Source organism: Salvelinus fontinalis, chromosome 10, assembly GCF_029448725.1.
Source record: "Salvelinus fontinalis isolate EN_2023a chromosome 10, ASM2944872v1, whole genome shotgun sequence".
In the NCBI taxonomy this organism is placed as follows: Eukaryota; Metazoa; Chordata; class Actinopteri; order Salmoniformes; family Salmonidae; genus Salvelinus; species Salvelinus fontinalis.
Window position 1 is genome coordinate 14,073,318 of NC_074674.1, and position 13,728 is coordinate 14,087,045.

Here is a 13,728-nt window from a genome sequence, read left to right on the forward strand (position 1 = left end):
ATAGTCCCCATTGTTCCATAAGGTGTTTTCTTGTTTTTTTTCAAATCTAATTTTACTGCTTGCATGATTCACATGATGTGGAAAAGAGTTACATGACTATTTAGTACTGTGCGCCTTCCATAGTCTGTTCTGGACTTGGGGACTGTGAAGAGACCTCTTGTGGCATGTCTTATGGCGTATGAATGGGTGTCCGAGCTGTGCGGCAGTCGTTCAAATAGACAGCTTGGTGCATTCAACATACCTCTCATAAATACAAGCAGTGATGAAGTCAATCTCACCTCCACTTTGAGCCAGGAGAGATTGACATGCATATTATTAATGTTAGCTCTCTGTGTACACTGCATCTCAGTGCAAGATGCATCACTGCAGCACCAGTCCCTCCTGCAGCAAAACACCCCCACAACATGATGCTGCCACCCCCGTGCTTCACGGTTGGGATGTTGTTCTTCGGCTTGCAAGCCTCCCCCTTTTTCCACCAAACATAACGATGGTCATTTTGGCCAAACAGTTCTATTTTTGTTTCATCAGACTAGAGGACATTTCTCCAAAAAGTACGATCTTTGTCCCCATGTGCAGTTGCAAACCGTAGTCAGGCATTTTTATGGCGGTTTTGGAGCAGTGGCTTCCCTTGCTAGTGCACTACTATTCCCTTGCTAGTGCACTACTTTTGACCAGCCCTGTTCAAAAGTAGTGCACTATACAGGGAATATGGTGCCATTGCAGTGAGATCTGGCCAACAACAGTGAAAATGGTTTGTGGAAACGGTTTGTGAACTTTATCTTTTGATTTGAGCAAGCTTCATGCACTTTTGACCAATGAGGGACCAGTCCACACCTCCAAGTCAAGCCAATGGAAAAAGACTCCAAGTTTGTTGTTGTGGAGCAGTGAACTGACCTGACCACAGCACTCCGAGGCCTGACCAGAGAGGTTTGTGGGGCAACTCATTTTTTTTTAAGGCAAAGTGTTTGACCCTGAAAGGGGTCCAAGGGGGACGCTCATTCACAAAGCAGCATCGGGAGTGCAGCGAACAATACTGTCAGTTCCCATTTGTATGATGTACTGTAAATCTAACGGGCTCAGACTGCTGTGGCTCCTTATCATAACATCCTCCTGTGTGAGGCGGACTATTTGTTCTGAAGCACTCCAACCCGACAGCCTTTAAACACAGACTGACCAGGGGTTGGAGTAGGATTTGTTTGCTCTGGGGTGGTATTGGGAAGTATCCATGAGTTAACATAATACAAGTGGAGCCCCCAGAGTTTATAAGGCCCGTATAGGCCTCCGAATGCTCTCGTTCTGTTTGGGCAAGATGGCTGAATCAGAAGGTTCTTGTATTGCATCAAGTTTGGATCCTAGGGAGTTGTTTTGTGTTAGGGATGTGACAAATGTAAACATTTTCTTCACGTTTTAAGCAGCATTTTTATTCTCCCTGCTTAAACGATAGGAACAAATCCTAAAATGACGTGAATTCACAATTCAGATATGGTTCTGCGTGTGACCGTTAAGGGGCAATGCAGTTCAATCTCCAGTAGTCCTGGCTACCTACCATACGGCGCTCATCTCACTGCTGTCCCCCACCCACTCCGCAGCGATGGGTAGTTAATGTCATTTTAGCTTCTCTGCTGTGTGCCTCTCCTCCATGTTGTCAGTACAAGGGACTTCATGTCCCACTTCTCATCAATGTGACGGCTCGTTGCAGTGATGTATGACAGCGTGTTCATAGACGTCCATCAATCTGTTGTTAACACCACGTATGGCGTTTGAGAGCTCACGTTTTGTATTTGCAGAGCAATCATTGTACAATTTCTCCATCTGGGCCGTGACATTTTTTCAACATGGCATCTTTTAGTCTGGTTCTAGATATACCATTAGGGCATTGAAGCAGACACCCTCTACTGTTGACAATGGCTGCATATCAACTGCAATAATTTATGTAATCAGCGCTGTGATTTCCTCACTCCGTCCATTATCTCACTGCTGCCAGCAACGGGTTGGGTCTCACGGTGCCTTTTCGTTTTGGTTAGGGAGCAGCTACTCTTCCTGGGGTCCGGGAAAGTTAAGCCAGTTATACAATTTTAAAAACATTACAATACATTGATTACAGAATTCACAACACATTAAGTGTGTGTCCTCGGGCCCATACTCCACTACCACATATCTACAATGCAAAATATTAAAATGGCGCCGACAAAGATGGTTGCCTCGCTTCGCGTTCTTAGGAAACTATGCAGTATGTTGTTTTTTTATGTATTATTTCTTACATTGTTACCCCAGGAAATCTTAAGTCTTATTACATACAGCTGGGAAGAGCTATTGGATACAAGAGCAAAGTCAATTTACCAACATTACGACCAGGAATATGACTTTCCTGAAGCAGATCCTCTCTTCGGACCACCACCCAGGGCATAGATCTAATCCCAGCAGATGACCGAAAACAACGGCGACACAGAAGGGGCAGACAGAGCGGTCTTCTGGTCAGGCTTCGTAAACGGGCACATCGCTCACCGCTCTCGAGTATACTACTCGTCAATGTCCAGTCTCTTGACAACAAGGTAGACGAAATTTGAGCAAGGGTTGCCTTCCAGAGAAATATCAGAGATTGTAACATTCTCTGTTTCACAGAAACATGGCTCTCTCGGGATATGTTGTCGGAATCGGTCCAGCCACAGGGCTTCTCCATGCATCGCGCCGACAGAGATAAACACCTCTCTGGGAAGAGGAAGGGCGGGGGTGTATGCTTTATGATTAACAACTCATGGTGTAATCATAACAACACACTGGAACTCAAGTCCTTCTGCTCACCCGACCTAGAATTCCTTACAATCAAATAACTGCCATTCTAACGGCCATTAGTGACAGCTGTGTACATCCCCCACTTCAAGTGAACACCAAGACGGTCCTCAAGGAACTTTACTGTTCTCTATGTAAACTGGAAACTATATACCCGGAGGCTGCATTCATTGTAGCTGGGGATATTAACAAAGCAAATTTGAGATACAGTAAATGTTACCTACATTTTATCAGCATATTGATTGCACTACACGTAGGGCTGATACTCTCTAACACTGCTACTCTAACTTCCGCGATGCACACAAAGCCCTCCCCCGCCCTCCCTTCGGCAAATCCGACCACGATGCCATCTTGCTCGTCCCGGCTCATAGGCAGAAAATCAAACAGGATGTACCAGTGCCGAGAACCATTCAACACTGGTCTGACCAATCGGAAGCCACGCTCCATGATTGTTTTGATCACCCGGACTGGAATATGTTCCAGTCAGCCTCAGAGAATGACATTGAGTTGCTTGTATACAACTTTTAGATATATTTTATACTTAATTTTTTAAAAATTGTCCTCCATCCCCTATGGCATTTCTTCAACTTTCTAAAGGCACCATTGCGACATCATCACTTTCAACTTCCATTCACTGTAAATACAACAATACAACTTTTGACACAAATCAGATACTTTGACCACTTTTTTAATAACTTAGACAAAAAGAGGGTATGACATGTTGGTCTACAGTACCAGTTAATAGTTTGGACACACCTACTCATTCAAGGGTTTTTCTTTATTTTACTATTTTCTACATTGTAGAATAATAGTGAAGACATCAAAACTATGAAATAGTAGGAACCAAAAACGTGTTAAACAAATATATTTACAATTTGAGATTCTTCAAAGTAACCACCCTTTGCCTTGACGACAGCTTTGCACACGCTTGGCATTCTCTCAACCATTGTTAAATCAAATCAAATCTTAGTTGTCACATGCGCCGAATACAACAGGTGTAGACCTTACAGTGAAATGTTTACTTACAAGCCCTTAACAAAAAATACAGTTTTAAGAAAATACAACAACAAAAAAGTAAGAGATAAGAATAGCAAATTATTAAAGAGCAGCACTAAATAACAATAGTGGGGCTATATACAGGGAGTACCGGTACATTATGTACATGTAGGTAGAGTTATTAAAGTGGCTATGCATAGATAATAACAGAGAGTAGCAGCGTGGGGGGCAGTGCAAAAGTCTGGGTAGCCATTTTATTAGATGTTCAGGAGTCTTATGGCTTGGGGGTAGAAGCTGTTAAGAAGCTTCTTGGACATAGACTTGGCACTCCGGTACCGCTTGTTGTGCGGTAGCAGAGAGAAGAGTCTATGACTAGGGTGGGCCTTCCTCTGACACCGCCTGGTATAGAGGTCCTGGATGGCAGGAAGCTTGGCCCCAGTGATGTACTGGGCCGTGCGCACTACCCTCTGTAGTGCCTTGCGGTCAGAGGCCGAGCAGTTGCCATGATGCAACCCGTCAGGATGCTCTTGATGGTGCAGCTGTAAAACTTTTTGAGGATCTGAGGACCCATGTCAAATCTTTTCAGTCTCCTGAGGGGGAATAGGTTTTGTCGTTGTTGGTGATGTGGATGCCAAGGAACTTGAAGCTCTCAACCTGCTCCACTATATCCCTGTGGATGAGAATGGGGGTGTGCTCGGTCCTCCTTTTCCTGTTGTCCACAATCATCTCCTTTGTCTTGATCACGTTCAGGGAGAGGTTGTTGTCCTTGCACCACACGGTCAGGTCTCTGACCTCCTCCCTATAGGCTGTCTCATCGTTGTCGGTGATCAGGCCTATCACTGTTGTGTCGTCAGCAAACTTAATGATGATGTTGGAGTTGTGCCTGGCTGTGCAGTCACGAGTGAAGAGGGAGTACAGTAGGGGACTGAGCAGCCACCCCTGAAGGGCCCCCTTGTTGAGGATCAGCATGGCGGATGTGTTATTACCTACCCTTACCACCTGGGGGTGGCCCGTCAGGAAGTCCAGGATCCAGTTGCAGAGGGAGGTGTTTAGTCCCAGGGTCCTTATCTTAGTGATGAGCTTCGTGGGCACTATGGTGTTGAACGCTGAGCTGTAGTCAATGAATAGCATTCTCACATAGGTGTTCCTTTTGTCCAGGCGGTAAAGGGCAGTGTGGAGTGCAATAGAGATTGCATCATCTGTGGATCATGTTGGTGCGGTATGCAAATTGGAGTGGGTCTAGGGTTTCTGGGATAATGGTGTTGATGTGAGCCATGACCAGGCTTTCAAAGCATTTCATGGCTACAGACGTGAGTGCTACAGGTCGGTAGTTATTTAGGCAGGTTACCTTAGTGTTCTTGGGCACAGGCACTCAGGTAACCTGCTTGAAACATGTTGGTATTACAGACTCAGACAGGGAGAGGTTGAAAATGTCAGAGAAGACACTTGCCAGTTGGTCAGCGCATGCTTGGAGTACACGTCCTGGTCCGTCTGGCCCAGCGGCCTTGTGAATGTTGACCTGTTTAAAGGTCTTACTCATATCGGCTGCGGAAAGCGTGATCACACAGTCATCTGGAACAGCTGATGCTCTCATGCATGTTTCAGTGTTACTTGCCTCGAAGCGAGCATAGAAGTTATTTAGCTCGTCTGGTAGGCTTGTGTCACTGGGCAACTCTCGGCTGTGCTTCCCTTTGTAGTCTGTAATAGTTTGCAAGCCCTGCCAATCCGACGAGCGTCGGATCCGGTGTAGTACGATTCGATCTTAATCATGATGCTTTGCCTGTTTGATGGTTCGCAGGAGGGCATAGTGGGATTTCTCATAAGCTTCTCGCTCTTTGAATGCGGCAGCTCTACCCTTTAGCTCAGTGTGAATGTTGCCTGTAATCCATGGCTTCTGGTTGGGGTAAGTACGTACAGTCACTGTTACAACATAATTCCATATGTGCTATTTCATAGTTTCGATATCCTCACTCTTATTCTACAATGTAAAAATGAAGAAAACCCCTTGAATGAGTAGGTGTTCTAAAACTTTTGACTGGTGCTGTACATCTCTTCTATTTCCGCTATGGTCTAACAATACAGCTGTTTTACTAACCGAATCATCATTTTTGTGACTTTTTTGCGAACAACTGCTGTTTTGACCACTCCCCTAACAAGTCAGACAAAAACAGAGGGTATGAAATCTTTCTCTACTTCTGTGCTTTTGAAAACTGAAGAAATATTAAGAATAGTGTCTACTTATCAATAGAACTAGTTGTTTTTGTAACCCATCAATTGCTCTCTTTCTAAATGTAGTAAGTCATGTCAGAAGCTAACAGATTCATTACTTACCAACAGCTTAAAATTCTAATAAAACTACATCACGGTTTGAAGTTTACTTTCCTTGCTTTGTCTAACAACACCCATGAATCTAGCAAATAAGTTTTGTGGGACAGAGTGCAGAATTGATTTAGTTTAAAGAAAAACGTTTGTTGTTAGCATGTTTTTCACACTAGCTTTATCCATAAGGGAGCAGTGTTGCCAAGGCTACTGTTGCCTAGCAGCGCTTGACTCGTAGAGAGAGAACGTCTTCATAGCTGAACACATAACTACTAACCACAACCACTGAACTACTGACCACAACCACACAAATATTTACCACACAACTACTGACCACACAGCCCAGACCACAACCACACAACTACTGATCACACAACTGCTGACCACATCTCGTGACCACAACCACACAACTATTCTCCACAACCACACAACGACTGACCACACATCTAATCACCATAACTACTGACCACCTACTGGCTACAACTACTGACCACAATTACTGACCAATATAACTGATCAAAATTACTGAACAAAATTACTGACCACAACCACACAGCTACTGATCACAACCACTGATCACAACCACTGAACACAACTTCTGACCACACAACTACAGAACCACTCAATTACTGACCACAACCACATATTTACTGACCCCACAATTACTGACCACAACCACAAAACTACTGACCACAACCACACAACTACTGAACCACAAAACTATTGACCACAAAACTACTGACTACAAAACGACTGATCACAACCACTGAACAGAACTACTGACCACACAACTACTGAACCACTCAACTACTGACCACAACCACACAACTACTGATCACAACCACTGAACAAAACTACTGACCACAATAACTGACCACACAACTAGGGTTGACAACTTTCTCACTACCAAATATTCATATTATTTTTCAATTGGAAAGGCAGAACATTTTTATATTCCATTTAGTCTATAGCTTTACTAAAACTGTAACATTATGTAAACGTATGTGAATAAACCTCAAAAATAAATTCTCAAAGTATTCAAAATTTGAACCTTTACAGCAAAAAAAAAACTTTTCAAATGCAAAAAGGAAAAGAGGCTTCACTTGCCGCGAGTTTGTCATTTTCGGCAGTAGACGTCACGAAGATGTGCATTTCTGTGGATACATGCTGAGTTAGGTCATTCTCCCCTCGATGGCCAATTGTGAATTCCCGACGGCATAAAGTACAGAGGGTTTTCGTCAGTCACCACTGACGTGCTGAACCCACGTCTTTTTTGCTTCCCATTGTTTGTTGTAGCTGCACAGTCTTTTCCTTTTTGCAGGTTTATCCATATTTCCTTGATATGCCAAACCGACCGAACAACAACAGAAATTACTTACAGGAATGGCCGCGTTTACGCTATACTGTGATTGGATGAATATACGGGACAAACCAATTTAGCCCAATATAAGGGACATCCCGGCTAATACGGGACAGTTGGCAACCCTACACACAACTACTGACCGCAGCCACAGAACTTCTGACCATAACCACACAACTGCCTACCACATCAAGTGACCACAACCACACAACTTCTGACCACACAACTACTGACCACACATCTAATCACCATAATGACTAACCACCACAACTACTGACCACAACCACCTGGCCACAACTACTGACCAAAACCACACAACTACTGACCAGAACCACACAACTACTTATTCACACTACTGACCACTGGTGACCACTAACTTCTGGCCACAAAGACAAAACTCCTGACCACACAACTACTGAATACAACTACTGAACCACACAACTACTAACCACTACAACTGACCACAACTACAGACCAAAACAACTGACTATCGATGGGCATTCGAAAAGATTGCGCTATTCAAATAATATAATAGTGCAACTACTTTCCACTACCACAAAAATCATTTGAGGTTTAGCAGGCCCCACAACTTTACTTGTAAAGTTACAATCTCGTTAACTCAAAACATTTCAGCTTTTTGTTTCTTATTTATTTGTAAATGTTTCTGAAAACATAATTCCACTCTAACATTATGGGGTATTGTGTGTAGAATGTGACACTTTCAAGATTAATTTATTGAAACCGTAATATCAACTTGTTATATTATATCGTGGAACCCGTATCACAGTCAAGACACCTATTTTATAGTAAAAAAAAAAAACATGATGTAAGATAAAATTTAACAGAATATTTTTCTAATTGAAAATAGTTGCCACTGCGAAGTGATGCGCATATCGCGTCTGGAACAGTTATTCTCAAAAGAGTCATCATTTGAAACTGGGCTCAATTTGTCGAGTTGAAAGACTGTCTTCTTTTCGATATGCAGACGTTGGATTTAGTTTATTCTGCCTGTTCTTTTGAATTTTTAAAATGGATGAAGAATTCCACATTGAACACTGCATGGCGATGAATTATGGCCACAACATCTGGTTTGGTGAGTAGGCCTAGGCTTAATGATTCTGATTTAAAATGAGCTTTTTGTCTTTATCAAACTAATGTTTTTGTGTGTTTTCAGTGTGGAACCTGTCTAAGTTTAGGGGTGTTATAGCCTAGGCTAACCAATCCTAAATGCAAAGGCTCCCGAGTGGTGCAGCAGTCTAAGGCACTGCATCTCAGTGCTAGAGGCGTCACTACAGACCCTGGTTCTATTCCAGGCTGTATCACAACTGGCCGTGATTGGGAGTCCCATAGGGCAGCGCACGATTGGCCCAGTGTTGTCTGGGTTTGGCCGGGGTAGGCCGTCATTGTAAATAAGAATTTGTTCTTAACTGACTTACCTAGTTTAAAAAAAAAAATATATATATATATATATATATATATATATATATATATATATATAATAATAATAATAGCAGTTCACAATGTGGCCTAAGTGGAAAATAGACAGGACACAATTATTCCAAAACTGCAGCTCGTTGTTGGAACACCAGTCCATTTTGAATTGATCATAAACCTGTTGTCATTGGGCAAGGAATTTAGCTTGTGTATCCCATCAGTTACAGTGGTGGCTCAACTAAAAGTTTTGAGATTATGCTGCGGCATTTAGAGGTAATTTGTGGTTTAGTACGGCACCCTGCGTCACTGCTTCATTGCTCCAGATCACCACAAGGGGGAGGTAGAGCACTGATTACTCTTTTGGGTCCCAAGGTGCTGATGTGTCTATCTGACAATAAATGGGCAACATAAACAAAATAGAAACTGATAATTGTGCACGACTTCAAAATTAAATTTCTGTGAACTGAATGATGAGGATGAAGAAGGTGATTCAATTTAGAACAATAGTGTAAGAATTGCTTTTCCTCTGTCCTGCACGCGCACACCCTGAAAAATATATATCTTATGGTTTCTACTTGTCAGTATTACTTACTAAAACTGTTGTTACCCTAAGGTTTTTATTCTAAGAGAAACAAAAACGTCGAATTATATTCCATGATATTCTTAAGATGTATGTGTTGACTGAATATAAGCAAATGATGTCTGCTAAATAATCAAGTTGATGGCGCATTCATATAGCCTCGGCACCTACATAAAGCTGAGTGACTCACTCATTCATGGCTTTGAATCAAAATAAATAAGTACCAACATTCTTTCTGATAGTCTTTAATAAAGAAATATTTTGGTTATCCTGACCTGGACACCATTTATTATAATAGCCATGAAAGACAATTTCATATTATTATGTACACTGAACATCAATATAAACATGCAACACTGTAAAAGATTTCACTGAGTAAGTTCATATAAGGAAATCAGTCAACATCATCAGTACTGACTTACCAATCATGTATGTAGTAAATAAGTAGTCAAGAATGTATTATTGAGTAGAACTTGTAAGGTAGTGATGAATAGTTTTTTTTCATGAGGTTTGTGGCGATATACTGTCATCTGGTGGTGACTAGAAACAATTGCATAATAGTAATGATTACAAATGGATGGTCCTTGAAAATACATTTTAGTTCCTGAAAAAGTTATTGAATTTCACTTGCCACTGTCTATACGAACCCTGTGAATGAGACTTGGACGTGTAGCATGGCAAGACTATGTATTATCTTACTCTACTCCCTCTCCCTTTGGTAGCCTTTTGAGCTAAAGCCTAGGCATTAGCTCAGGGAATGCAAGTCTTCATGTCTTAGACAAGGTTACTCATACTCTGTAGAGTTCTCTTCCTCTGCTCTCTCTGTGGGCTCTTTAGTCACAACATGTGTCAGCTTCCCAAGCTCCAAGTTTTCAGGTCTTAGACAAGGTTACTCATCATGCAAGCTTGATTCACCAAACCACATCCATACACTAGCACATTAAGCCCACTCTGTAGAGTGTATTGTCTAACTATGCTTTCTCTGTGGTTTTTGTGTAGTCGCGACATGGAGAGTAAAGACACCCTGCGAGGCCTGCAGAAGATTGAGGACCGCCCTGAGGAGAGGATGATCCGGGAGAAGCTCAAAGCCACCTGCATGCCCACCTGGAAGCACGAATGGCTGGAGAGACGCAGTAGGAGGGGCCCTGTGGTGAGCTGCTGTAACCTGACACACAAACACATGCGCGATCATGCAGACACACTCACACGCACATATACACACACACAGGGCCATGATCTGCCCAACGATGCCTCTTTTTCAGGCCAACTCAATGCATTTTTCGACAATAACAACACCGTACCATGCATGAGGGCCTCCGCCAACATAGAGGACTGGGTGATCGCAACACTCGCAAGGCCGCAGTGCTGGATGGTATTCCAGGGAGCGTTCTCAGAGCATGCGCAAGAAATGCTGGCAGGCATTTTCACTGTAATTTACAACCTCTCCTTGTCCCAGTTTGTAATCCCCACGTCTTAAGATGACCACCATCGTTCCTGTTCCCAAAAACTCTAAGGCTTCATGCCACAATAACTACTGTAGCACTCACATCTGTAATCATGAAGTGCTTTGAGACGCTGGTTATGGCTCACATCTACTCCATCATCCCAGACACGCTAGACCCACCATAATTTGCATACTGCCCCAACAGATCCATAGACGACACAATCTCAATTGCACTCCAAACTGCACTCCCCCACCTAGATAAAATAAATACCTATGTAAGAATGCTGTTAATTGACTCCAGCTCAGCGTTCAACACCATTGTCCCCTCCAAGCTCATCACCAAGCTTATGACCCTAGGACTGAACTCCTCCCTCTGCCACTGGATCCTGGACTTCCTGACTGGCCGAGCCCAATTGGTGGGGGTTGGCAACATCACCTCCACCATGCTGACCCTCAACACGGCGGGCCCACAGTCTGTGTGCTTAGTCCCCTCGACTCCAACACCATCATCAAGTTTGCTGACAACACAAGGGTGGTCGGCCTGATCAGTTGGTTTTGGGTGGTGCGGACAGCCCAGTACATCACTGGTGCCGAGCTCCCTGCCATCCAGGACCTCTATATCAGGCGGTGTGAAAGGAAGGCCTGGAAAATATTTAATGACATATCCAGCCACTCAAGACATAGACTGTTCTCTCTGCTTTCACGCAGCAAGCGGTACCGGTGCATCAAACCTGACACCAACAGGCTCTTGAACAGCTTCTATTCCCAAGCCTCACTCACTCGCATACAATCATAATTTACACTGTTACTACTCTGTCATATATCCTGATGCCTTGACACCTTACCCCTTTACATACATTGCATTTGGAAGTTGACCCCTTAACTTTTTCCACTTTTTGTAACGTTACAACCTTATTCGAAAATTTATTCAATTATTTTATTCCCTCATCAATCTACACACATACTTACAAAGCAAAAGCAGGTTTTTAGAATTTTTGGGAAAGGTACTAAAAAGTATTCAGACCCTTTGCTCAGTACTTTGTTGTAGCACCTTTGGCAGCGATTACAGCCTTGAGTCTTCTTGGGTATGACGCTACCAGCTTGGCACACCTGGATTTGGGGAGTTTCTCCCATTATTCTCTGCAGATTTTCTCAAGCTCTGTTAGGTTGGATGGGGAGTGTTGCCGCACAGCTATTTTCAGGTCTATTCAGAGATGTTTGATCGGGTACAAGTCTGGGCTCTGGCTAGGCCACTCAAGGACATTCAGAGACTTGTCCTGAAGCCACCCCTGTGTTGTCTTGGCTGTGTGCTTAGGGTCGTTGTCCTGTTGGAAGGTGAACCTTTGCCCTACTCTGTGATCCTGAGTGCTCTGGAGCAGGTTTTCATCAAGGATCTCTCTGTGCTTTGCTCTGTTCATCTTTCCCTCGATCCTGACTAGTCTCCCAGTCCCTGCCACTGAAAAACAACCCCACAGCATGAGGCTGCCACCACCATGCTTCACCGTAGGGAATGTGCCAGATTCCTCCAGACGTGACGCTTGGATTTCAGGCCAAAGAGTTCAATCTTGGTTTCATCAGACCAGAGAATCTTGTTTCTCATGGTCTGAGAGTCTTTAGGTGCCTTTTGGCAAACTCCAAGCAAGCTGTCATGTGCCTTTAACTGAGGAGTGGCTTCCATCTGGCCACTCTACCATAAAGGCCTGATTGGTGGAGTGCTGCAGAGATGGTTGTCCTTCTGCAAGTTTCTCCCATATCCACAGAGGAACTCTAGAGCTTTGTCAGAGTTACCATCAGGTTCTTGGTCAACTCCCTGACCAAGGCCCTTCTCCGACGATTGCTCAGTTTGGCCATGCAGCCAGCTCTAGGAAGAGTCTTGGTGGTTACGAACTTCTTCCATTTATGAATGATTGAGGCCACTGTGTTCTTGGGGACCTTCAATGCTTCATCAATGTGTTGGTGCCCTTCCCCAGATCTGTGCCGCAACATATTCCTATCTCAGAGCTCTTGGACAAATCCTTTGACCTCATGGCTTGGTTTTTGCTCTGACTTGCACGGTCAACTGTGGGACGTTGTATAGAGGCGGCAGGTAGCCAGTGGTTAGGACGTTGGACTAGGGCGGCATTGAAATCAGAATTTTTCTTAACTGACTTGCCTAGTTAAATAAAGGTAAAATCAAGATTTTTTTTTAAATAAATAGACAGGTGTGCGCCTTTCCAAATTATGTCCAATCAATTGAATTTACTACAGGTGGACTCCAATCAAATTGTAGAAACATCTGAAGGATGATCAACGGAAACTGGATGCACCTGAGCTCAATTTCGAGTCTCATAGCAAAAGGTCTGAATACTTATGTAAATAAGGTGTTTGTTCTTCTTTTTACATTTGCCAAAAAATCTAAACCTGTTTTCGCATCGCCATTATGGCGTATTGTGTGTAGATTGGGATTTTTTGTTTATTTAATACATTTTATAATAAGGCTGTAACTTAACCCATTTAGGAAAATGTAAAGGGGTCTGAATACTTTCCGAATGCACTGTATCTACCCCTATCACTCCAGTATCCCTGCACATTGTAAATATGGTATTGGAACTGACCTTGTATATACGTTCTTACGTTCTTCTTATTTCTTTGTTCTACCTTATGTTATTTTTAGTGCTACATTGATATTGATTACTGCAGTGTTGGGTTTGGTGCAATAAAGGCATTTGTGCACGTGACAATAAGAACTTCAAACTTGACGGTTATGGAATTTCGGATGACGGTAATTGGCCAGCCAAATGACTGCGTGTCTCGGTACTAACCGTT

General features: G+C 43.2%; 1 protein-coding gene across 2 annotated transcripts in view; it reads left to right on the top strand.

Annotated features, from left to right (window-relative positions):
• LOC129863654 (mitogen-activated protein kinase kinase kinase 1-like) overlaps positions 1-13,728 on the top strand; it is a 114,129-nt gene that overhangs the window by 41,203 nt on the left and 59,198 nt on the right. For both annotated transcript variants that reach the window (XM_055935781.1, XM_055935782.1), the window contains exon 2: positions 10,479-10,629. In XM_055935781.1, the coding sequence (XP_055791756.1) occupies positions 10,479-10,629 (151 nt within the window). The remainder of the gene's footprint in view (positions 1-10,478; positions 10,630-13,728) is intronic.